At 35.3% G+C, this 24872-nt stretch overlaps 1 protein-coding gene across 7 annotated transcripts in view; it reads left to right on the forward strand.

Annotated features, from left to right (window-relative positions):
• Positions 1-24872, forward strand: part of LRBA (LPS responsive beige-like anchor protein) — a 753999-nt gene that overhangs the window by 565405 nt on the left and 163722 nt on the right. For all 7 annotated transcript variants that reach the window (XM_061384015.1, XM_061384012.1, XM_061384019.1 and 4 more), the window contains exons 45-47: positions 5717-5857; positions 6889-7008; positions 23245-23397. In XM_061384015.1, coding sequence (XP_061239999.1) covers positions 5717-5857; positions 6889-7008; positions 23245-23397 — 414 coding nt within the window. The remainder of the gene's footprint in view (positions 1-5716; positions 5858-6888; positions 7009-23244; positions 23398-24872) is intronic.

Here is a 24872-nt window from a genome sequence, read left to right on the forward strand (position 1 = left end):
ATAACTCAAATTATTCTAGGATGCAATAGTCAGTCTAGTTAGAATTGGCTCTGAATCTTGCCTCAGCTATTGATAGTCATTTAACTTCTTCCCAAACTTGTTATTTTCATCTGTAAATTGGGATTGCTAATGGTTTTGTATATTAAGGCGTTTTTATAAATATAGCAAGATAATATATCTAAGACTCTTAGATTCTTCACTTATATCCAATAAACAGTTGCATTGTCATCAGAATAGCCCCTTTAATCTGTTTATCAGAGTTATTTTGTATAATCTCAAAACAAATCATTATTCTCTAACCAGGAATGACCATCTTTTATGATGTCACATTTCCTAATAGTCCATCCTCTTTCATCCTCTTGAATTTGAATTATTTTTGTTTAATTTGTTCATGAATATCAATTACCTTATACATAATTAACATTTTTTATTTAACCTGACATTTCTCTAACGTATTAGATTCATATGATATTGAGTTCAACCATTGTTATCTTTTCCTTATACATAATTAACAATTTTTTAAAATTTAACCTGACATGTCTATGAAATGTTGGATTCGTATGATATTGAGCTCAACCATTTTGTTATCTTTTCCTGCTGTCACTTTGTAATTGCTCTTTTTCGGTATCTACAGGCCTATCCTACTTCCACAATAAATTAATGCATAACCTCTTGCTTATGTTGCCACTAAACAGTGGCAAAGTCATGTCTGACTCTTTGCGACCCTATGGACTAGCCTGCCAGGCTCCTCTGTCCTTTGGATTCTCCAGGCAAGAATTTTGGAGTGGGTTGCCTTGCCCTCCTCCAGGGGATCTTCCCGATGCAGGGATCTTACCTGCCTTTTTTACATCTCCTGTATTCGCAGGCAGGTTGTTTACCATTAGTGCCACCTGGGAAGCCTTGTATCTCATAGATTTCTGTTAATTTTGAGCTAGGTTATTCAAGGTACTTATTTTCTTCATTATTAAAATAGGGATGCCTAGCAGAAGGCAATGGCACCCCACTCCAGTACTCTTGCCCTGAAAATCCCATGGACAGAGGAGCCTGGTGGGCTGCAGTCCGTGGGGTCGCTAAGAGTCGGACACAACTGAGCGACTTCACTTTCACTTTTCACTTCATGCATTGGAGAAGGAAATGGCAACCCACTCCAGTGTTCTTGCCTGGAGAATCCCAGGGACAAGGGAGCCTTGTGGGCTGCCGTCTCTGGGGTTGCACAGAGTTGGACACGACTAAAGCAACTTAACAGCAGCGGCTCACATTTATTGTGAGAATGCACAATAATGTTTTATAAAATACAAAATGTAGCCTGGGGATTATTAATTAGATAACTTCAGGTGCGATTTCCTAAAAATTTTAAAAAGAAAGCAAAATTTTAGAGTGTATGAACATTAGTCTTTTCTTTTTACAACTAACTTTTACTAGTAATCAGATGAAAGAATCTGTATTGGGTGGTTGTAAGGGTCTTTGAATCTAATACTCTTTGTTTTTAATTAATGTAGTACTGCTGCTGCTGCTAAGTCGCTTCAGTCGTGTCCGACTCTGTGTGACCCAGAGACGGCAGCCACCAGGCTCCCCGGTCCCTGGGGTTCTCCAGGCAAGAACACTGGAGTGGGTTGCCATTTCCTTCTCCAATGAATGAAAGTGAAAAGTGAAAGTAAAGTCCCTCAGTCGTGTCCAACTCGTAGCGATCCCATGAACTGCAGCCTATCAGACTCCTCTGTCCATGGGATTTTCCAGGCAAGAATACTGGAGTGGGGTGCCATTGCCTCCTCCGAATGTAGTACTAGATGATTGTAACTTGCTTGACATTTCATACGCTTTTCACAGTAAAATTTAGAGGCCGTTTGGATTTTGAAAGATAATTCTGTTTTATATCATGCTCTTGAAGTAGGGTAATTCAGTTTTGGAGTTTATGTGTACTATTAGGCTTCTGACTGATAATGCACAGTACTGGTATTCCATTAAATGATTGTGATCCTTAATTACGTTCTCTCCTAATAGACAACATTAATTTCATTAGGCTTTTTTAATGGTTTTTTTTTCTTAAATATTCTTGATCAAATAAGCTGAAAATATCAATAGTTATTATTACAAATAACATGCTGTATGCCAGACACTGAACTGGGTACTTTATATGCAGTAGTTTTGGATCTCTAATAATTAGCAAAATTACTTCTCAGAAACGGTAATGAAATTATTTTGCCGTAATATGCTTAAAAACCTGATTTAGAAAGTTGCTTTGCATTTATTATTCTGAAAGGTATCAGACAAGAAAAATAGAGTACTTACGAATCTACCACAGGTGTCAATTTTGCTGTTTGTGAAATTAACGATATATGCTATGGGCAGTGGAATTTGTTTTGTTTTGCTATTTATACTTTTTCAAGAGTTCTGGTGTTCTTTTTTCTTTCATTTGCCTTTTCCTGTTTTAATCCAAGTTCTTATTTGCATTTTTTAAATGTAAATACTTAATGCTGGTATTCCTGAACCTCTAAATCGTTCCGTTTTATTTTAACCACTTTTTTATCTTGTTGTGATTAAGGTTCTGTTATTATTTTGTATATTTAAAAAATAACTCAAACAAGAACTCTGAATCAACCTAGAGTATGGGATGGAGAGGGAGATGGGAGGGAGGTTCAAAAGGAGGGTATATATGTATATCTATGGCTGATTCATGTTGAGGTTTGACAGAAAACAAAAAATTCTGTAAAGTATTCTTCAATAAAAAAAAGTAATTTAATATATATATATAGTTCTATTTGTTAGCTTTTTGTAGTGTTTAAAATTATTTTTGTATCCTAGGGCTATTTATATTTACCTGGTTATGAATTTGAGTTATACCTCTCTAATCAATACTTATTTTTTATTGATTTTTCCAAGAAGTTATGACCATTTCAAATGACCAGTATTTTTGTTCTTCCTTTAATCGATTTGCTGATTTTGAAAAATAATCTGGTCAAGCTTTTACAGTTAAATTGTACAGAGCTTTTTGTAGGCTGGTAATGCTAGGTATCTTCTAGAATTGCCCTCCATTTGTTACTCTTAATATACTGTATAAGTAAGAGGAGCCATCAGCATTTACTTGTAGTTCTTTTGCAGAGATGAATAAACATCTTGAAATGCTGATTTAGACAGTGTTTTAAAAATGCTCTGATGCACTTTGGTGTATGACGGACTCTTTCTTAGTTAAATGTTGCACAGCATTATAACATAGTTGGATTCAGCTCATCTTTTAAAGCAGTTGTCAGAAAAATATGGGCCAGCATGGTAGAATGTATTAGCTCAATACATTGTCTCCATTTTATTATGAAGCTGCTGAGGAAGCTGTGATATACAGCACTGTCATTACAGATCTATTGTTAGGACGGTTCCACAGTCTTCTTTGCACTGCCATTAATTTATAGCAGTAAACAATATGTAGCCTTCCAACTGCAGCAAAGCAGAATCTTTTAATGAGGTGGATGTTATTACCACAATAAATCAGCGCTTTCGCGTAATGTATAATTCAATGTGTGTATTCCCACTGTAACTTCTCTGAGTAAGCTGATAGTGTATCATTGTCATTGCACAGCTCCACTGGTCTTATTTTTTTTTTTAACCTTCTTTTATTTGGGGACTTCTTTTTTATATGTTTGCAAATAAATGTGGTATGTCTTGATAGCTGTCCTGTAGCAGGCTTCAGAAACCAACTGTAACAATAACAGCCAGAATCAATACTGTGGGTTCTGCCTATATGGATCTCTGCACAGTGCCATTTTTTTTCAAATGCTAGTGAAATCAATCCTAATTGGTTTTAGCATTATATTCAAGAAACGTGATTCTATAACTATTGATTTTGGGGGTGTACTCATTTGGAGTGTAATAAAAATAGGAGCAGATAAAGTGAATACTTAATATGCTGCAGAATCATACAAACAGAGCATTGATTTTATTTTTAATTCACATAATTTGTCTTCCAGTGATTTTATTTCTTCTTTCTTTCCTTTTGCATGGCTCAGTCTTCAGGGACAACAACGAAAATACATTTAAAGGCATTCCAAATTGGTTCTGTAACAAAGATTTCTTGGAGTCGGTTCCATTTTTAACTGGCATAAATTTAGTAAATCAGACTTAATTCTTTTGTACAGAAACTAATGCTTTAAAAATGCCTTTTTAAATTGGTATACTGTGATACTGATTTAAAATAATAATCACCTAAAGGTTTTTTAAATTTTGCTTGTAAAGTAAAAAAATGGCTTAAAATAAAATGTCGATTAGAACTGTCCTATCGAAAGAGAATGAAAGGTACGAGCAATAAATTGCAGTTTTGAAAAAATAGTTAACAATTTTAGAAAGATGGCCAAAATGATCATTTAAAATGTTGCTTAAAATTACTTTTTAACATGAAAAGCAGTTTTAAAACTCATTTAACTTTGTTTCATTTTCAGTAGAATATTTCTGAATACATCTGTTTTAAAACCAGTATTTTAAATTTCAGCTTAATATTTCTCCCATAAATGATCAGACATTTTCTTTCTCATATAAATGAGGAGTTGCTAATTGATAGGTTTTTATTAAAGAAAGTAATCTTGCATATTTTTTGGTGTATTGATATTTGTATTTTACATAAAGAATAGAGATTTTCTGGAGATTGGCTTATTTTATGAGAATGAACTGTTTCTTATTCTTTAAGGCCTTAAACCCCTTTGTGAATCTGGAAATCTCTTTGTATCTTCCTGAAGAAGATGTGCATGTGCATGATCACACAAAAGTTTGCTTTTGCCTTCTGTTTAGTGGAGTTCATGTATTCCCTGAATTACAACAGCAACAATAATGATACCAGCTAACACTTCTTAAGCTCTTATCTTACGCCAGTCAATATTCTGAGGGCTTATAGGCTATTGTTTTATTCAGACTTTACCCCAGTGCTAAAAGATTACCTTAAAAATAATAACATGCATTGAATATTGTCAGGCTTGGTTTGTCCCTCTGTGTACTTACTCATTTTATTTTCTGAAACAACCTTCTTACTGGGTACCATTATTACTCCAGTAAGCGCAGACTCTTCATCACTTGGCCGTACTGCTTTGGGGACCTTGGCTGTAATGTATTGTTTTCCAGTACAAGCTCATATTCTGTCTAATATTCTATTTGTATTACATATTAAAATAATTTTTTCATACAGACATGTTTTTATCTTCTGAATTCTGGTTTTACTCATGCTAGTAGAAAATCCTAGATTTTCATTTAATCTCTTTTTTCATGCAGTCCCTTTCTTGCACTTCTCCTCACCTGCTACCTCCTCAAATTTTGTTCCATCTCCTCTCAGCATCTGTGATATGTTAATCCCTTAGCTTCAAGATTCTGTTTCTGGTTGTTGCTTCTGATGAATTAAGTAGGATTTTAGAGGTGCTTTCCAAAGTATCATATAGCTAATACTCACTTCATGTAATTATCTTTGTGAAAATGCTTGTTCTGGGCTGATTAAAGATTTTTATTCAAATGAAACCAATTTACTGAGAAATGACAGGTTTCTTCTCCCTTCACTTATATGTATATATTTAATGTGCATTGAAAGTTAAATTTACGTTGCCATCCACTCTGTGACTGTAACACTGCTTTAAATGGTATGTATTTTTAATTCACTTTCATACTTGCTAATAGGATAATGTTTGAAGAGATAAATAAAGGACAATTACATTTATGTGGGTTTTTTTTTTCTCCTCTGTATTGGCAGCCAATAGGAGCTTTGAATCCAAAAAGAGCAGCATTCTTTGCAGAGCGTTACGAGTCCTGGGAAGATGATCAAGTTCCAAAGTTCCACTATGGTACTCATTACTCAACGGCAAGTTTTGTTCTTGCATGGCTGCTAAGAATAGTAAGTTCGATTTGAATAATAAACCATGGATGAGTAAATTCAATGTTGTGGAGAATATGCATTGATTAAAAATCATCAGCATCGTTTTTGAAGGGTGAAATTTTTTTCAGTGATTGAAGCTCTAATTATATAAATATCCCTGTATCCCATTTGGTCTGTATTGTACAACATGTTACTGTAGAATGGCCATAAAAATGTATCACCTGGAATTGCATGAATTTTTCCCTTAAATTTGCCTCTTCAAATGGTTGATAACTTACCAGTCTCTGAATTGCAATATATGTTATTTTCAAATGTAATCTATTAAAATAAAAACTAAGATTCCCTTAATACAGACATATATTCATATATCTTGAAAACTTCAGTTGCCCCAAGTGGAATAAGTGTGTTTACAAGTTACACCAAGACTGCTGTGTATTGATAACATATTGGTTAAGCCAGAAGTGTTTCTGTAAAATTGGAAGGTGATTCATCTACAAGAAGGTAATTTCTTTGGGAAAGCATTAGCAGCACATCATTAATTTAAGCTTGTTAGAAGGGTACAGGCAGACATAAATCCTAGAGGTAATTTATAGTGCTTAGCTAATTTCAAGCAATTATCCACTAATATGTGTTTAAGTGTTCTTTAACTATGAGGAGGCTTTTAAATCTTCCAAACATTTTTCTTTTCTTAATCATAAATTAAATATTGAACCATAACAATAGGGAAATTATATATTGGACTATTTCTTTGTACTATGAAGAAAAATGCAGTCTTAGTTTATGTCGGAATGTTATTAATAAATTGTTCTTGGAAAGAAAAGGAGTCTGAAAAATATTGAAAATACCAAATTTTGGAAATACTTCTTCTGAAACAATTTGAGAACCTTAATGTAATAGTTTAGGTATAAATCTCAGTCTGTGCCTAGGACATAATACTGGCTATTGTCTATTTATCATTAATGTATTTAAATATAAAGATTTATAAAACCACGTTTTTATCCATGAGGAAACATATGGATATGGAGTTTATAAATTGCTTATTTTTTTAGGAACCCTTCACAACTTATTTCCTAAATTTACAAGGAGGGAAATTTGATCATGCAGATCGAACGTTTTCCTCAATTTCCAGAGCTTGGCGAAACAGTCAGCGTGATACATCGGATATTAAGGTACAAAACTGTTTCCTTTTACAGTTGTTATTTCCAGTGTGTTTCTTGCTGAATGAATTTCTGTCTTGCAGTACGGCCTTATTTATTAAAGATGAGCCTCAAAGGATGAGACCTTAGTTAAATGGTCCAGAACTACTGTAAACGATTTCTCTCTGTCTCCTGTCTGTTTTAGTCAGTCTTAATGTCTCCTCTTTCTCTCTAATTGTGGAACAGTTGTTTTCCTTCCTTCTTGGAATCTTTTTTAAAGGAGGAATACAGTAGTATGTATGTAAGGCAGCATGCTCGGTGGAATTCCAAAATCAATGAATAAAATTAATACAATCAGAAAAATACTGTGAGAAAGATGTCAGACTCTTAACGTGTTTCATTTGGCTTCAGCAGTTTCCTGTCTCTGTTCTTAAGGTAATCGTATTTTACCTGCTGCTGGTTCTAAATGCATACCTGACTCTGCTTGGTATGGAATTGCATTTAATTATTATATACAGGAAATGAGTTCCTCTATCTGTATGTATGTTCAGTACTATAAAAAGATAAAAAACTCGGCACAGTCGCTAATATAACACTTATTTTTGCTTCTAACCTCAGAAGTACTATATTTTATTTTCGTGACGTAGTGTTCTTTCTGAAAGATACTGTGTAGATGCAGTTGAGTAAAATGAGATTTGTCTATAGTTGTGAAGTTCCTTATGGTGTCATAAAGAACTGTGACTTTTATATAAATAATTACATGTATACTTATATGATAAGTAATAAGAGAAATATCTGGGTTTAAAGAAGAAAAGTTGCATTACTTATGTTTATGTTACTATAGAGTACTTTTAAAAATTTCATTAAAAAGATAATTTCATCTTACTTTTAGGTGTGTTACATTACAGTCTATAAAAATGTGTTCACATACTGTATCTTACCATAGAGTATAACATTTGCTTATATCCAAGGTATTTTATTGAAGAAGATTCATCATATGCAGAAATAATCTTTTATATTGGAACATCTATAGGAATTTTTGATATCACAAATAATGTACTCTGAAATTATATATCATATTCCTCAAGAATCATTAATGGATAACTAGATAATTATCAATGGATAATTAGATAGCAATTAATCAGAATAGTTAACAGATTTAATAATTGTTTCTATTTCTAATCTCAAAGCTATGTCATTACTGAGCTTTTTGAGACATAATGAGAGATACAGACATATGAAAACATTGATAAGACTGACTTTCTGTTATCAAACTGAAGACTTAAGGAAAAATTTTTCTAAATTTCTAAATTTTTTTTTTAACATCTCATGACCAAATTATAACCTCATACTTAAGTTTGGTAATAGAAATGTAAACAAGAATGAAATCATAAATTTGAATTCTTTTCTACTCCATAACAGAGGTAGTGGATATTTTCAAATTTCTACTTCTCTGTAGTAGACATTCCTACTTAATGCTTTTTTGGAAAGGAGATACATGATTGATATTTGTAGTTTTATTGTCTCTATCTCCTAAATCTTGGCCTTTTTCTCTGATGTTTCTTTAATTAGTGCATGTCTGGTTCCATTTTTCCAAAGGTTTTCTTTAAAATACCGCACTTGTACTAAAAAATAAATCCACACAAAAAAGCTATAGCATTAAAAAACAAGTCCCCCCAAACCATATGAACTTTACCCTTCTCTTTCCTTATTTTTCTCCTTGCTCGTGTTTCTTCACAAATATGACTCAAATCCATTTTGCTTCTGTTTGAATGTCCCAGCAGACTTTGATAAAAACAGCCCCAATTACTAAAAAACTAGTAGAATTTCAGCTCTTGCTATTGTGCTTCTTGACTTTTAGCTCCCTAGCCTAGTTATGTAGGGCATCTAAATGAAGAAGTAGAGCACAAGGTTCAGGGAAACGTTGTGTGTGTATTTTTTAATGTGTACTATTTATTTTTTCAAGTCTTTGCTGAATTTTTTATAATATTGCTTCTGTTTTATATTGTGGTTTTTTAGCCATGGAGCATGTGGGATCTTAACTCCCCAACCAGGGATCAAACCCACACCCCCTGCTTTGGGAGGCAGACTCTTAACTGCTGGACCACCAGGGGAATCCTGGGAAAAGTTTTTTAAAAAGTAGAAGAATTAAAAATTCCAAGTGTAAAGTTGATGGGAGCCTGGTTAGAAATACTGTTTTATTTTTAACTACCATGTCCTTATGTTCAGATGCACAGGAATTTTCTTCAGGACTGCCTTGGGTGAAACCCAAGGGTGAAACTTGCTTTTCTAACCAATATGTATGTTTTCCTAATTTTCTTTTCTTTTTTCTTTTTAAACCATAAAATATTTGTGAGGTAGATAGGACATTGATAAATTACTCCATTTTCTATATTGATAACCAGGTAGTTTGAACCAGTAACTTAGTATACTTCCAAATGTAATTCTTTGTAAAGTATACAATGTATGGTTACATAGGTTATATTAATAGGCTGTTTAAAGAGCCTCCTTATAGTTGGTCCTGCTGTAATTGAAGAGGGATTTAATCTTGTCTCTTTTTATATTTTACTTTTTGATCTTGCCTCTTCATGTTACATTCTAGCACTTTATAAAACATATTAAATTATTACAATTAATGTGTAAGAATGAATATTAAGAAAGCACATTTAAATCCCTATGATGGTATAAACATTTCATTAAGATACGATGTTGTATTTCAGATGGAATCATATTAATTATAGTCTGATCTTTATTTATCTTGTCGTGTTAGAGTTATTAGAAATACTAAGGGATATGTTAAATAGTAAAGAGAGGATAGTGAAGTATGTGAGTGGGTGGTAGGGATCACTGTATTGAGTGGATTCTAAAGTATACCTTGCTGGGTTAATATACATTCTCTAATGTTTCCATGAGGTTTTATAAAAATGAAGTATTGTGAGGTAGATGATTTATTTAAAGTTTTTCAGAAAAAAGAATAGCATGATAACATTTCTAGTACTTAACTATTTTTGCTAAAGGGGAACTATCACTATAATATCTTAGGGTTCCTATTTCTTGCATTATGCTAATACTCAGAGAATAGTTTTACTGAAAAATAAAGGCTACTCCTAAGAAATAAAGATTCAAATACTCCTTTTTATTTCAGAGAAGAAAGAGACATTATTAGATTTTACTAAAGCAGTCTTTCACTTTTAGCATGTTTAACCATTTTTAAATTGAGGATATCTTTTGTATTTCTATGCATCATTGGTGGATCCATTTCAGATCTGACCCTCAATGATACTTTTTATTCTATTTGGATAAAAAGTTTGAAAGTGTTTATCAGTTTTCTAGGCTTACCACACTGTCCAATAGAAATGTAACGTCAATCATAATTATGATCACATATGTAATTTTAGATTTTCTTGTAGTCACATGTTAAAAAGTCAAAAGGACCATGTGAAATTGATTTTAAGAATATATTCAACCTGATACACCCAAAATATTTTTATTTCAACATGTAATCAATATAAAATTATTAATTAGATATTTTGCATTCTTTTTTTTTATACTAAGTCTTCTTTGAGATCTGGTGTGTGTTTTATATTTACAGCAGGTCTGTCCTTGGACTAACCATATTTCAAGTGTTTAATGACCACTGTTGGTAGTGGCTTCTCCATTGGGCAGTGCAAACTTAGGGCATTGTTTCAGCATCGCACTGAGAGATAGCTTTCTGCTTATAGAAGGAAGATTTCCTTCATCCTCTTTGAGCAATGATGTTTCTGATGGTGTACTCCATCGAAATATGAACTGACAGGTAGTGGCATTAGTAGCTAGTCTTGAGGGCTGAAACAGAAAGTGCTAAAATTGGTTTGGAAAATCATCTCTGGGATAAATAATAATTTAAAATCTCCCAGCAAGAGCTTGTGTTTCAAGTCTTAAAAAAACACTTAAGTTTAGAAACTAAGGTGCAAAATAGATTACTGTCTTCAGCCTGAACCATTATGACCAGATTTTGTGGAGCAACTAAGATTCGTAAAGCTTGCATGAATTTCATAAGGCAATCACATCTAAACATTTAGGCAGAAAGCTAAGCTTTTCTAGGTAGTTCATTGCCACTGATTTCCCTCCCTCTCTCCAGGCAGCATACTCATTTCAGGCACTTTTAGTGTCAATAGATTTAATGTAATGATTAAATACCATCTGACTTGCTGCAGTTTGAAATCCTTTTCTTCTCTCCTATAGAAATGATTGACAAATCAGGACTGGAAAGTGGAAGGAGTCATAAATGTCACTTAGGTTCATTGTTTCAGAGTGGGAACAGGAGATTAAATGGAGATTATTGGTGACACTTTTCTAGAAGCTCAGAATTTAGTATCAAAATATATCTTAAAATAACCTGTGCTAAAAGTTAATAGTAGAATAAGAAGTCTGGTGGAATCCTAAGACAGCATTTATGTTTCAAGTTTTTATTTTGAAGTTTATGCCCCGGTTGTGATACAGCACCAAATGAGACAGAGTTGCCTCCAGGAAACTTTTGCACTAAAGGGAGTGCTGACAATGAGAGCATTCCAGCAGTTCAGTGTGATACAGGCTCTGTGCTTCATGGAGACGAGATCAGAAGTGAAGAGAAGGGCGAGGAAAGAGGAAATCCATGGCCTGTGGTGAGGTGTCGGAAGTGAAGAGAAGGGCGAGGAAAGAGGAAACCCACGGCCTATGGTGAGGTGTCGGAAGTGAAGAGAAGGGCGAGGAAAGAGGAAACCCACGGCCTATGGTGAGGTGTCGGAAGTGAAGAGAAGGGCGAGGAAAGGAAATGCACGGCCTGTGATGAGGTGCCTCATAAGCTGTGGTAGAGGTTGGACTTCATCCCGGGGGTAGCAGGGGAATGCTGGAAAGCCTCAAGCAGAAGGGCCGTGGCGGTCTGGGTGATCACTGTGATTGGTGTTTGAACATGTGTTACACCATGAGCAGGAGTGGAAGCAGTAAGTAAGCTGTTAAAGTAATGGGGTGAGAGGCCGTGGAGGCTTAACTCAAGTCACAGCAATGTTACTAGAGAAATGTGGGTGAATTTGAGACATATTTAAAAGGTGATAACTGTTAGGATTTGATGACTGATTTTGTCTCCTAAGATGAGACAGAAATTAAGTTTGACTTGGACATGTATGTAGAGAATTTAGTTTGGGAGTAGTTCCCTAACTGCTAAGCTCCCTACCTTCAGTCAGAAAACTTCCCATGACAGGTGAATTCAACTCCCCCAAACACATTTAGTTAAGCCAGTATTTATTGATAATTTCATCATATAAAAATATGTATGATAGTACAGAGCGTTTAGGATTAAAAGGATAAAATACATGGTTCTTTATGTCACATATCTCCAGGTGAGAACAACAGATACACATAAAACTATGTTTTAATACAAGCTAGACAGTTATAAGTACTATAATAAGATATAAACAAAATGGAATTAATTCTTCCTGGAAGAAGTAGGCTGTAATGACTTCATAGGGTAAGTGGTATTTGAGTTGTATCTTAAAGGTTGTGAGACAGTCTTCTATCTCCAAGATTTACATGTCTCGCATGTACCTTTCTCCTGATAACCTGACTTGCTCCTCAGCATCGCGCTCTCATGTATAACACATTCAGAACCACATTCCTGATCTTCATTCCCTTAAACCTGCTCTTCTCAGCCTTCCCCTTCTTAGTAGATGGTTTCCTGGTTGTGAGTAAAAGCTAGAGTCCTTACAGTGTACGGCACTACAGTGGCTACCCGTCCCCTCCAAAACCCTGTTACACCTTGACCACTCTGTACCATTTGCCCCTTGTCCGCTCTGTTTTAGCCAAATAGGCCCTCCTAGCTGTTCCTCACAAGCTCCACCTCAGAGCATTTGCTTTTCATTTCACCTGAAAACCCCCTGCAGATACCCTTATGGATGAATTTCTTCAGCCATTTCAAGTCTTTGCTCAGGTATCACTTTCTTTTTTTATTATTATTATTTTTTTACTTTACAATATTGTATTGGTTTTGCCATATATAAACATGAATTCGCCACGGGTGTACACGTGTTCCCCGTCCTGAACCCCCCCTCCCAACTCCCTCCCCCCAAGCCTACTCCTGTTTTGGTGGCTTTGCATGTAATGTTTTCTCTGCCACAACCATTTTCCCATTTATTTATTTAGTTTTCATTCAGGTCTCTGCTCATATGTCACCTCCTCAAAGTGGACTTGCCTGAACTCTCTAAAATAACACTGCCCAACCACCATCATTTTCTATCCCTTTATCTTGCCTTTTTTTTTTTTTAAATATAATGCTTGCCACCGTTTGACATGATACGTGCATTAGTTTGTTTATTTCATGTCTCCATAGCTAGAGCTCTGTGAATGTGGGGACTTTCTGTTTTGTTCACTTGGTAACCTCAGCATTTAGAACAATGCCTTGCATTTAGTTAGAAATCAATAAATATTGGTCGAATGAATGAATGAGTAGATATAAATATATCAGGAAAAGAGGTGTCAGTGAAAAAGCCTGGAATAGATAGGTCATTTGAGGAGAAAACAGAGAGTGTCTGGCCATTTCCAGCAGAAGGGCACAGCAAAATCCAATGGGTAGGTACTTCATTGGGCTCCTGACATCTCATATTTTAGGACGGGCTTATTTCTGCACAGGAGAACCAGTAGCTGAATATCATCTGCTGACCAAGAGCTGTTAATACTCCGTTCCCTACAGTTTTACAATTAACTCACACTGAGTTTTTACTCACATAGCTTTACAAAAGAAGTCCATAATGGCATCCTGCTACTGATCGTATCTTGGATATTCAATTTAAAAATCTATTTAATAGCTTTTTGTGTATCATTAGTGATGAGTGCAAAACTTTGTTGTTATGAAATCAGTAAGATCAGTACAGCATATTCCATACTTTAAATAGAATGCGATTAAATCCTAGGAGTTTACTAAATAGTATTTTAAAAATAAATGGCCATCAGTAACATTATACAGAATTGGTTTTAGTTTTAATAACCCTTAAAGGTATTAAATGTGTATCTGTTCATTAGAAGTAATAATACAAAATAGAGATGATCAGAAAATAGTTTTGTGTGTGTGTACTGTGAGATTTGTTAAACATGAGACCTTTGACTTGCCCTCCACTACTTCAGAAACCCCAGGGGCTGTGATCTGAAGATAAGTTAGGTTTTTTTTCTCCTCTATCAGCGTGTCTTCTACCATAATACATTCCACAGATGCTGTGATAGCATCAGCGTTAGAGCCATTTATAAGAAAATGTTTAGCTACAGTTAGTAGAACATAATTGCTGGATATGTGTTTCTTGAAGTATTTGTTAAGAGAAAAAGCTTAGGTTAGGATGACTTGATAGTTTTATTTTCTTCATCTATTCTTCCTATTTTCAAACAAACTTTTAAATAATTCAGAATGTTAATAATGGTAAAAGAAAGTAAAATTAAAATCTTGCCATTTCTATACACCCTTTGCGTGTTTCTGGCACAGGTATCTCCCTCCCTCCTTCCCTTCTGCCTTCCCTCCCTCCCTCTTCTTCTTGCTGTCTGTTCATTCTGCCTCTTCCTTCTCCCTCCCTCTGTCTCCCCCTCTCTTCTTTCTTCCTTCTCTCTCTCCCTCTCCCTCTCTTTCTCTCTTCCTTCTCTCTGTTTTTCTGGCAGTCTGTCTTTCAGTCTGTGTTTCACATCCGCATTAGAGAGAGCTCAAGCTGTCTTACTTCTCTTGTAACGATGTAGAACACTCACACTCTAACTGAGCTGTATTTGTGTTCATCCTTGTTTTTGTACATAACTTATAGATTTATTAGTTTAACCAAATCTTTCTAACCCTTTTCTTTTTCATACATCAGTAAGTTAAATGATATACCTATGTACTAATATTTTTTTGGTGTTGAACTTTGTAGTCTTGTGTCTACAATGAACCATTTTTTGTTGTTCTTGTTATTCTTTGACAAAAAGTACTTGAGAAACTGAATAGTTTTCTTCTTATGCTACTTACATACTGGGCAGAAAAAAATTTTTTTTAAACACTTAGAAAATGTTCCTATCTTTCTAAATTATAAAAATGTACACAGGTCAGCTGTAGTTTGTTTTTGGAATTAGTGATCTTATATTTTTGTTCAGTGGAAAAATATAAATTGTTCATTAATATATTTTAGATACTGGTGTTAACTATTCTTCCCCATACTTAAAGCAATATGTATGTATTTTATAACTTGCTCCAGAAAAGATTTCCGGTGGACGTTCTGTTTCCATCTTCTGGTAGTCAGTGCTTTCCTATTATTTGCATCATAATGGCCATTATCTCTCCCCAAATTACACTGTTCTGGAAGATAAGCATCTGAAACAGCAAAAGATACAGCAAAGATGTCCAGTCCAAATCTGCAGGTGAAAAAACGTGTTTGAAAGCAGGAAAGTGCTATAAAGTATTGAGAGTATTCATCATAAAATGAGGCATGTGAAGCTGTGCTGTCATTATTATTAAAAATAAATAAATCTGTTTTAAATGTGATGGCTATTTAGTAGGAACTATTTTCTCAAATACTTTTGTGGTTAAATTGCCCTTAGGATTATGTTAAATGCTTTTAAGAATGTCTGTCATCATTGAGTTACCCGTTGGCTTTAAGAATCAGACAGGCAAGTCTCTAATTTAGGATTGTTATCAGGGCACATTAATGATGATAATAATTATAGTAAGATCTTTTGTGCTTGTAGAATTCTATATTATCTCATATTAGCCTCACAATAACCCTGTGCTTTAGAAATGGCACTTGAGCTAACTAAGGCTGCCCTGGTGGCTCAGATGGTTAAAGAATCTGCCAGCAGTGTGGGAGACACAGGTTTGATGCCTGGTTTGGGAAAATCCTCCGGAGAAGGGAATGGCAATCCACTCCAGTGTACTTGCCAAGAGAATTCCATGGACACAGGAGCCTGGTGGGCTACAGTTCATGGGGTTGCAAAGAGTCAGACACTACTGAGTGACTATACTTTCAAGGGTTAGAAAAGTTAAATTAAAACCATGTGACCAGTAAGTAGAATAGACAATATATAATCTAAAATTTTGCTTTCATATCTTTTTTTTACCATCAGTACCCCCAAAGCACTATACATTAAATTAGTTACCATGCTGTCATGCTTATATTTGACTTGTCAGGATTTCATATTGTAACAAAAAGGGAAAAAAAAATTTTACTTTAGTTGTGAAGTAGCATCTTTGTTCTTATTTCAGTTTTGATTTCTTTGGATTAAAAGACTAGTATTTGTCATGGTTGCCCGGATGTTATTGAAGTGATGGTTTTAATTCAATGGATAGAATTGGTGACTATTAGAAGGCGAATTGTACAGCCTTGTTGCAGAGGCCATTCATATCAATGCGGATCGTACCTTAGTAAAGAAAACCAAACACATGTGTGGTCACAACCAATCCTTGTCATCATGCCATGAAAGCCTGGGGATTTGTGATCAAAGCAATGGGCTTATCCTTAACTGTGGTATAACCTCTGGTTGAACCTTTCAAACTTTTATTTTAAGAGATGATACACTACGTTTTGGCCATGTTACTTACCTCTAAGACCTACCCACCTAATTAAGTGATAGACATTAAAATTATTGTCCGCAAGTCAAAAGAAAATGGGAATTGTAAATACCTCTGTCTTCTGTCAGTGTTGTTTACTTACCATTTTCCACCGATGTTTTAAAGAATTGCTGAACATGTGTTTTTTATCCAAAGCTGAATGTTCTGTTCTGATGAATATAAAACATACTTCACTTTGTAAATGTACGTTAGAAGTATTAGAGAGACATAATCTTTGACTGTGTCACTAAATTTCATCTGTCAAAGGAGATAATTCTGAACTGTAATATTTAGTGTTATATCAAGGCATGGTTCTTAGAAAGATGCTTTTAGGATTTAGATGGAATTCTGCATGTACCTTGAATGTCATTATCATCCATAGTAAAATGTAGGCAGTATATATACTTACTTGTTTCTTTGGTTAGATGTTGGTGTACCTCAGCTGAGTTCAGCTGTTTATTTCCTATTAGGAGGATATTCAACTTTCATCAACTGATTTACTTTTGCAGCTCTCCTTATAGTGAAATTATAATACGTTTTCAGTATATATACTTACTTTTTTTCTCAATTGTCTTTAATTGATGATGTCCTTTATACTATATTAGATACTTCATAATCTTTCTTCTCAGTTTTAATTTACTGGAAACGTGTCCATTTTTAAATTATCTCCTGTTCCATGTATATAGTCCTCTCTAAACCAACTGAATAGTTCTTCATTGATCGTTGAAAACAAATGATAAATACATGTTTCAATATTTGTACGTCTTCTTAAGATAGTCTGCTTGTCAGAACTGTTCTTGTCTTTCCCCTCTGCTATTTATCTTTGATTGTAACTACCATTCTTCAACAGGTTTTTACTGAATATCTAAATGTGCCACTTACTCTGTCTAGGCTTTGGAGGTATAGCAAGACACATAAGTCCTTAATCTCCTGGAGCTGTCAATTAAAGGGAGCAATATAGTTTGATGAGTGTTATATTATGAATAGAGGAGGCAATGGCACCCCACTCCAGTACTCTTGCCTGGAAAATCCCATGGATGGAGGAGCCTGGAAGGCTGCAGTCCATGGGGTCGAGGAAAGTCGGACACGACTGAGCGATTTCACTTTCACTTTTCACTTTCATGCATTGGAGAAGGAAATGGCAACCCACTCCAGTGTTCTTGCCTGGAGAATCCCAGGGACGGGGAGCCTGGTGGGCTGCCGTCTATGGGGTCGCACAGAGTCAGACATGACTGAAGTGACTTCACATATTATGAAAGTACAGTATATTATGTTCTTCTCCCCACAACTTTCTCTGACAACCCCAACGTCTAGGCATCCTTTTTTCTTTTGAATGTCTAGAAGGCTGTTTGTGTTTATAACCAGTTTACTCCCAATTAATATATCCTTTCACTGTTTAAGAATTTACATCTGTGATCTGTAGAGGGGAAGTAACACTTACGTCTCCATATTCCAGATCCTAACACACTTCTTTGTAGAGTAAAAATGAAGTGAATTTCTTTGTGATGGTGATTGCTGTATAACACTTCATATCTATCTAATGCTTATATCAAAGAATATCAAAGAATCAAGTAACGGGAACTTTAAAAAAGTTTTACTCTGCTCATAGCGAGTTCTATCATTTTGTTTCCTAGAAATAATTGTGAGTGAATATATTGGTACCTTTTTATTATTTAAATACAGTTGACTCTTGAACAACATAGGTTTGAACTGCATGGGTCCACTTATCTCTGGATTTTTTTCAATAGTCCCTGTCCAGGATTGGTTGAATCCATGGATTCAGAACCACCCATGCAGGATACAGAGGAACTGCAGATATGAAGTGCCAGTTTTTGACTGGGTGGAGGGTTGTTGTTGTTCAGTTGCTAAGTCATGTCCTGCTCTTTGCGACCCCATGAACTGCTAAGCATGCCAGACTTCCCTGTCCTTCACTGTCTCCCTGAGTTTGCTCAGATTGGTGTATATTGAGTCAGTGATGCTATCCAACCATCTCATCCTCTGTCGCCGCCTTCTCCTCTTGTTCTCAGTCCTTCCCAGCATCAGGGTCTTTTCCAGTGAGCCGGCTTAACGTACTGGAACTTCAGCACCAGACCTTCAGTGAATATTCAGGGTTGATTTCCTTTAGGCTGGATCTCCTTGCCGTCTAAAGGACTTTCAAGAGTCTTCTCCAACACCACAGTGCAAAAGCACCAATTGTTCAGCACTCAGCCTTCTTTATGGTCCAACTCTCACATCCATACATTACTACTGGAAAAACTGTAGCTTTTACTGTATGGACTTTTGTCGGCAGGGTAATGTCTCTGCTTTATAATACACTGTCTAGGTTTGTCATAGCTATTCTTCCAAGGGGCAAGCATCTTTTAATTTTGTGGCTGCAGTCATCATCTGCATTGATTTTGGAGCCCAAGAAAATGAAATCTGACACTGTTTCCACATTTTCCCCATCTATTTGCCATGAAGTGATAGGACTGGATGCCATGATCTTCGTTTTTTGAATATTGAGTTTTAAGCCAGCTTTTTCACTGTTCTATTTCACCTTCATCATAAATCTCTCTTTAGTTCCTCTTTACTTTCTGTCATTAAAGTGGTATCATCTGCATATCTGAGGTTGTTGATATTTCTCCCAGCTTGTGATTCATCCACCCCGGCATTTCGCATGATATACTCTGCATATAAGTTAAATGTGTTTTCCAAGGATCAACTGTATAAATTTAAGTCCGTAACCACTAACTCAAGTGTATAAGAAATGTCCTCATTTGAATTCAGATCTTCATATCTGGCTGGTAGGAAATGTATTCACAGTCATTAGATGGTTAGGACAAAGGCCTCCTTTCCCAAGGCTTGAATGAGATACAGGATTATGTGGTACCTAAAAAAACTGGCTTTCACACATCCTCAGTTCATCTTTTTCACTAGTAATATATCCTCATTGTCTAGGATGTATGGTCTTTTGGAAGCTGGCAGCTCTGCTGGTTATCCTAGCTTGAGTTAAATATTTGGTGATGCCAGAAGCCCTGGTGCCAAGTGACTAGCTTACCTAAGTGCACCATCATGGAGCATGTGTGCAGGTGGGCAGATTGTTCTCTGTGTAAGGGGGCTTGACCGAAGGAAAGAAGAGAAGCCCAAATCTACCTATACTACACTCACCAAACTGAGTTCTCTTGTGACTGAATTAGCCCTGAAAGATTGCTTTTTTTCTAATTTATATAGAGGCACCATATGGACAAGCTGCAATCCTGACCACTACTTACCGTCCCCTAGGTTCCAGACTAGCCTCTCTATCCCCTCCCCTTCTCCTCTGGCTGACAGAACACTGACTACCAATTTTGAGAAACCTGATTCCCTAATTCTGGGGGAAATCTCTCTTCTCCTTGATTTCTATCTTTTAAAAGATACTCACCCTTGACACTACTTCTCCTGGGCATTTTACATAGTCTCCTGTTTGCTTAGACTTTCACAAAAGACAGAAAAAAAAGGATGTTTTCAGGAGGCCTCTTCTCTGGACTCTGCAAATATTCTGGAAATGCCTGAAATTTCAAATGTCTTGAAATTGGAAGGATGTATGGAGTGGGAGATTGAGGAGTAAAAAGTAAAGAAGCATAACACAGAATTCCCATCCCAATAAATTTCAAGTGAAATATTAAGCCTAATTTTTATTTGACTTATATTTTTTTGTTTAATCGTTTGTTTTGTATTGGGGTATAGGCAGTTAACAAACACTGTGGTGAGAGTTTCAGGTGAACAGCGAAAGGACTTAGCCATACATATACATGTATGCATTCCCCCTCAAAGCCCCCTCCCGTCCAGCCTGCTTCATAACAGTGAACAGAGTTCCATTAATTTTTAATTGATAAAGTTTACAATTTTAATTTTGAGCATCTTTATAGCATCCTTTATACAAAATGTATAGGGTATCTATCTTTAGTAGGAAATCACAAATAAAGTCTATGGTAATTATGGAAACTGATAAGTTTTTACCTCCCTCACAGCCTTATAACAATGATACAACTGAAAGTTTAACATGGTCCAGTCATATCTTTTATTAAAAATTTCTTGTTTGTTTTATATGTAATTTTGCTCTATTTTATTTTGAGATAAATTAACTGAATTTACATTTAGGGTAAGGGCTTCCCTGGTGGTTCAGATGGTAAAGAATCTATCTGCAAGATAGGTTCGATCGCTGGGTTGGGAAGGTCCTCTGGAGAAGGAAATGGCAACCCACTCCAGTATTCTTACTTGGAGAATTAATTCCATGGACAGAGGAGCCTGGTGGGCTACATAATGAACTAATATGTTTAAATAAAATGGGCCAGGAACAAAATATATTTCTGTTAATTGAATTTAGAACTTGTAAAAGAACCAATGAAGAGCATTTATGTTTTGAGCAAATATATTTTTGTCAGTTTATTTAACTAAATAAAATGAGAGATGTAGAAGATAGGAAAAAACATTAAAAAATCATAAGAACTTTGGTACTACATAAGAAGAATTAAACATTTTATTTAAAGAAATTTGCTATGAAAGGTCATTTGTCCCCTTTCTGCTTTCTAGATAAGGTCTCAAGAAAGAGTATATTTTTTGTATATTTTTACTGTGTAATATGTATCTCTGATTTATGATGCAGGTGACTGATCCCCCAAATAAAAACTTGGGAGAAACCTAGCATCTAGAATTCAGCCATTATAATTGTTTTGACTCCTAGGAGAATTAATCCAGAGAAGCATAGTGTGTATAAAAGGCAGAAGAAGAATAACTTCCTTTGTGAGAGTTAGGGTGAGGTAGGGGTACCCAAGGATTACAGCATACTTCAGCAAAGTGAGAGTTATGAAGCGACGTATCCATATATGGTAGCAAGATGGCCATGGAATAAGTCGTATCCAACTCTTTTGTGACCCCATGGACTGTAGCCTGCCAGACTCCTCTGTCCTTGTAATTTCCCAGGCAAAACACTGGAGTGGGTTGCCATTTCCTTCTGCAGGGGATCTTCCTGCGCCAGGGATCGAACACAACGTCTCCTGCCTTCACAGGCAAGTTCTTTACCACTGAGCCACCATCAAAGCCCGTGTGTGTGTGTGTGTGTATATGTAATTTTTTTAAGGAGAACTAATTTTCTTATTATGGAAAAATGGAAAGTTTTTGTTTACTTTTTTAAAAAAGTGCTTAGAATATATGTTAAAAACATCTTTAATATGTTTAGCACTGTGTATACTATGTAAGTAGAGTCTATGCTTATTTTATGACTAAGTACAGAGGCTTTAATTACATAGAGTTAAATGCCAGTCTAAATGTTTCTCTAATTTCCAAATTTATCATAAATCAGCTGTATAACCTTGGGCGAATTGCTTAAGTTCTTTCAGCCTTAGTTGATTCTTCAAATGGCGATGATACCTTACCTTGTAAAATTGTTGTGAAGATTAAATGTGATAAGTTGTGAAGTTTAAATGTGATGTTTATTAAGAGTTTATTTTAGTACTTGACTCATCTCATGCAGTAAATGTTATTTAGCTCAAACAAATTGAATATAGCTTTTTGTTGCATAAAATAGCACATATATGTCTTTTGTTAGACTTACACGCATCATTTTGGAGAAGAAAATCTTAAAATTTTTGTATAATCACTATCATTTTATTTATGATTAAAATTTTAATAGGACTCTTCCTTTAAAAATTTTTTTGTTAAGTTTAAATGTTTTTCAAGTTTAGTGATCATGTGCTTGTCAGGCATTTGGAGGACAGGGTCATTCCTATTCTGCTTAGTTAATTATTGTGATTGTAAACAAAGGATATACGATTCAAAGTCAAGCAGCATTTCACATGGATGATGGAGGTGATAATAGCTTAATTCCTGCTGAATTTTTTTTCTTTGCTCTAGTGAATTCATACTGACCTTGTCCAAAATCTGATGACCTCCCTATTTTACTCAACCATTTGGAAAGCCAGGCTGCCATAGCTGGCCCTGAGGGGGTAGCTGAAAGACCACTGAGTCACTGACCCATGTCAAGACTGGATTTCAACTCTGATCTGTAGGACCTCTGAAATAATTATACATGGGGCTTATTGTACTCAAAAACCTAACTGGTTGCATTTTTGTGCTTGTTAAGTATCTTGTTAAAGTGTATTTTAAATGTCCTTATTTAAGTCGTATTTAATTTACTATTTCTCATGCAGGTCATTTTCTAGACTAATTATAAATTTTTATCTTTTATCAGAGTTAGTACCTTCAAACTAAACTTGAATGTTTTGAAATGTGAGCAAAATATATTATTACACCCTGGCTAACTTCATTGACTATCTTCCTGGTTCATGATGGACCAAAGCTTTTTAATGTTTATAAAGATTTTGGTTTTTTATGGCAAAAATTCTGTATACCTAAACAAAAGAATCTAGTTTAAGCTGTTGTTAATATTGTGGCATGTTAATCTCTGTTTATATGTTTTCTAACCTCAAATATTACTCAAATGTTGGTATTTTAAGGGTTTTGAGGTTATAAGGAAAGCATATGACCACGCAGTAAGGTGTTTTTTTTTTAATGGATGTGATCTGTCAGCCTTGATAGAACTTTGTGATGGAGCTAGGATATGAAAAGAGAAAAAATTTTCATATGTTTATTTTGTTCTTCTGCATAATAAGAGATGTTTGGCTTTTTATAAATACCTTCAATTTTCTACAGATTATAATATGACTTTGTCTTTTATTTTTATATAGGAGTTGATCCCTGAATTTTATTATCTCTCTGAGATGTTTGTCAACTTCAATAATTATAATCTTGGAGTAATGGATGATGGGACAGTAGTGTCTGATGTTGAACTTCCTCCTTGGGCCAAAACCTCAGAAGAATTTGTTCGCATAAACAGATTGGTAAGTTGGAATCATCTGCTCTGTCTGTCATGAAACTTTTCTCAAAGTGTATTCCATGTGTTGGTATAATCATTAACCCTTACTCTTCTGAACAAAACTGTAGTTGATAAGGATAACTGAAAGTGACATGATAGTTCATAAATCTCTGTATATACTTTATAAGATCTTATTGACTTGAAAGGTATAATGGTTTATTTTATGCAGGATAGGCTACTTTTATCTGAATGTGGCGATTCAAGACTATAAGTGAAAGTTACAAGTGAATTTCTTAGAGAATGCTATGCTTTTTCAAACACGAGTTTCTGGTACCATTAGAAGTACATAATTCTGTGTTCCAAGTTAGAAGGCCATTGAGCATTTTGAAATAGAAAAAGATTTTCAAATTCTAACCTATGTCTATCTTTTAAAGGAAATTTCATGTAATATTTAGAATAGGAAAACTTTAAAATTTAAAACTATGTTTACAAAACACTCTTAAGAATCCTCCAGTGGACTCTCGAATGTCCTCTGTTTTATGGGTTCTAGATTATTCTATGAAAAACTAATATGACTTTTCCTTTTTGCCCTTAACTTTCATAAATGTTGGGAATCAGGAAGCCTTATTCTGTTTTTTTAAAGTAGTATCTTTATCATGCTTCATACTAAAAATTGAATGTGAAATTCATTGTGTTTTTAATTTACATCAAAACAAAAATGTTTTCTTTGGGGGGTACCACTAAGATGGGTGGCACTGAGAGTGGGCATCAGAGGGCAGACACTGAAACCATAATCACAGAAAACTCAGCAATCTTATCACAGGGACCAGAGCCTTGGCTAACTCAGTGGAACTATAAGCCATGCCGTGCAGGGCCACCCAACACAGGTGGGTCATGGTGGAGAGTTCTGACAAAATGTGGTCCACTGGAGAAGGGAATGGCAAACTACTTGATTATTCTTGCCTTGAGAACCCCAAGAACAGTATGAAAAGGCAAAAAGATAGGACACTGAAAGAGGAACTCCCCAGGTCAGTAGGTGCCCAATATGCTACTGGAGATCAGTGGAGAAATAACTCCAGAAAGAATGAAGAGATGGAGCCAAAGCAAAAACTACACCAGTTGTGGATGTGACTGGTGATGGAATCAAGGTCCAATGCTGTAAAGAGCAATGATGCATAGGAACCTGGAATGTCAGGTCCATGAATCAAGGCAAACTGGAAGTGGTCAAACAGGAGATGGCAAGAGTGAATGTCAACATTTTAGGAATCAGCGAACTAAAATGGACTGGAATGGGTGAATTTAACTCAGATGACCATTATATATACTACTGTGGGCAAGAATCCCTTAGAAGAAATGGAGTAGCCCTCATAGTCAACGAAAGAGTCTGAAATGCAGTACTTGGATGCAATCTCAAAAACGACAGAATGATCTCTGTTCATTTCCGAGGCGAACCATTCAATATCACGGTAATCCAAGTCTATGCCCCAACCAGTAACACTG

The sequence above is a fragment of the Bos javanicus genome, chromosome 17, assembly GCF_032452875.1.
Source record: "Bos javanicus breed banteng chromosome 17, ARS-OSU_banteng_1.0, whole genome shotgun sequence".
NCBI lineage: Eukaryota > Metazoa > Chordata > Mammalia > Artiodactyla > Bovidae > Bos > Bos javanicus.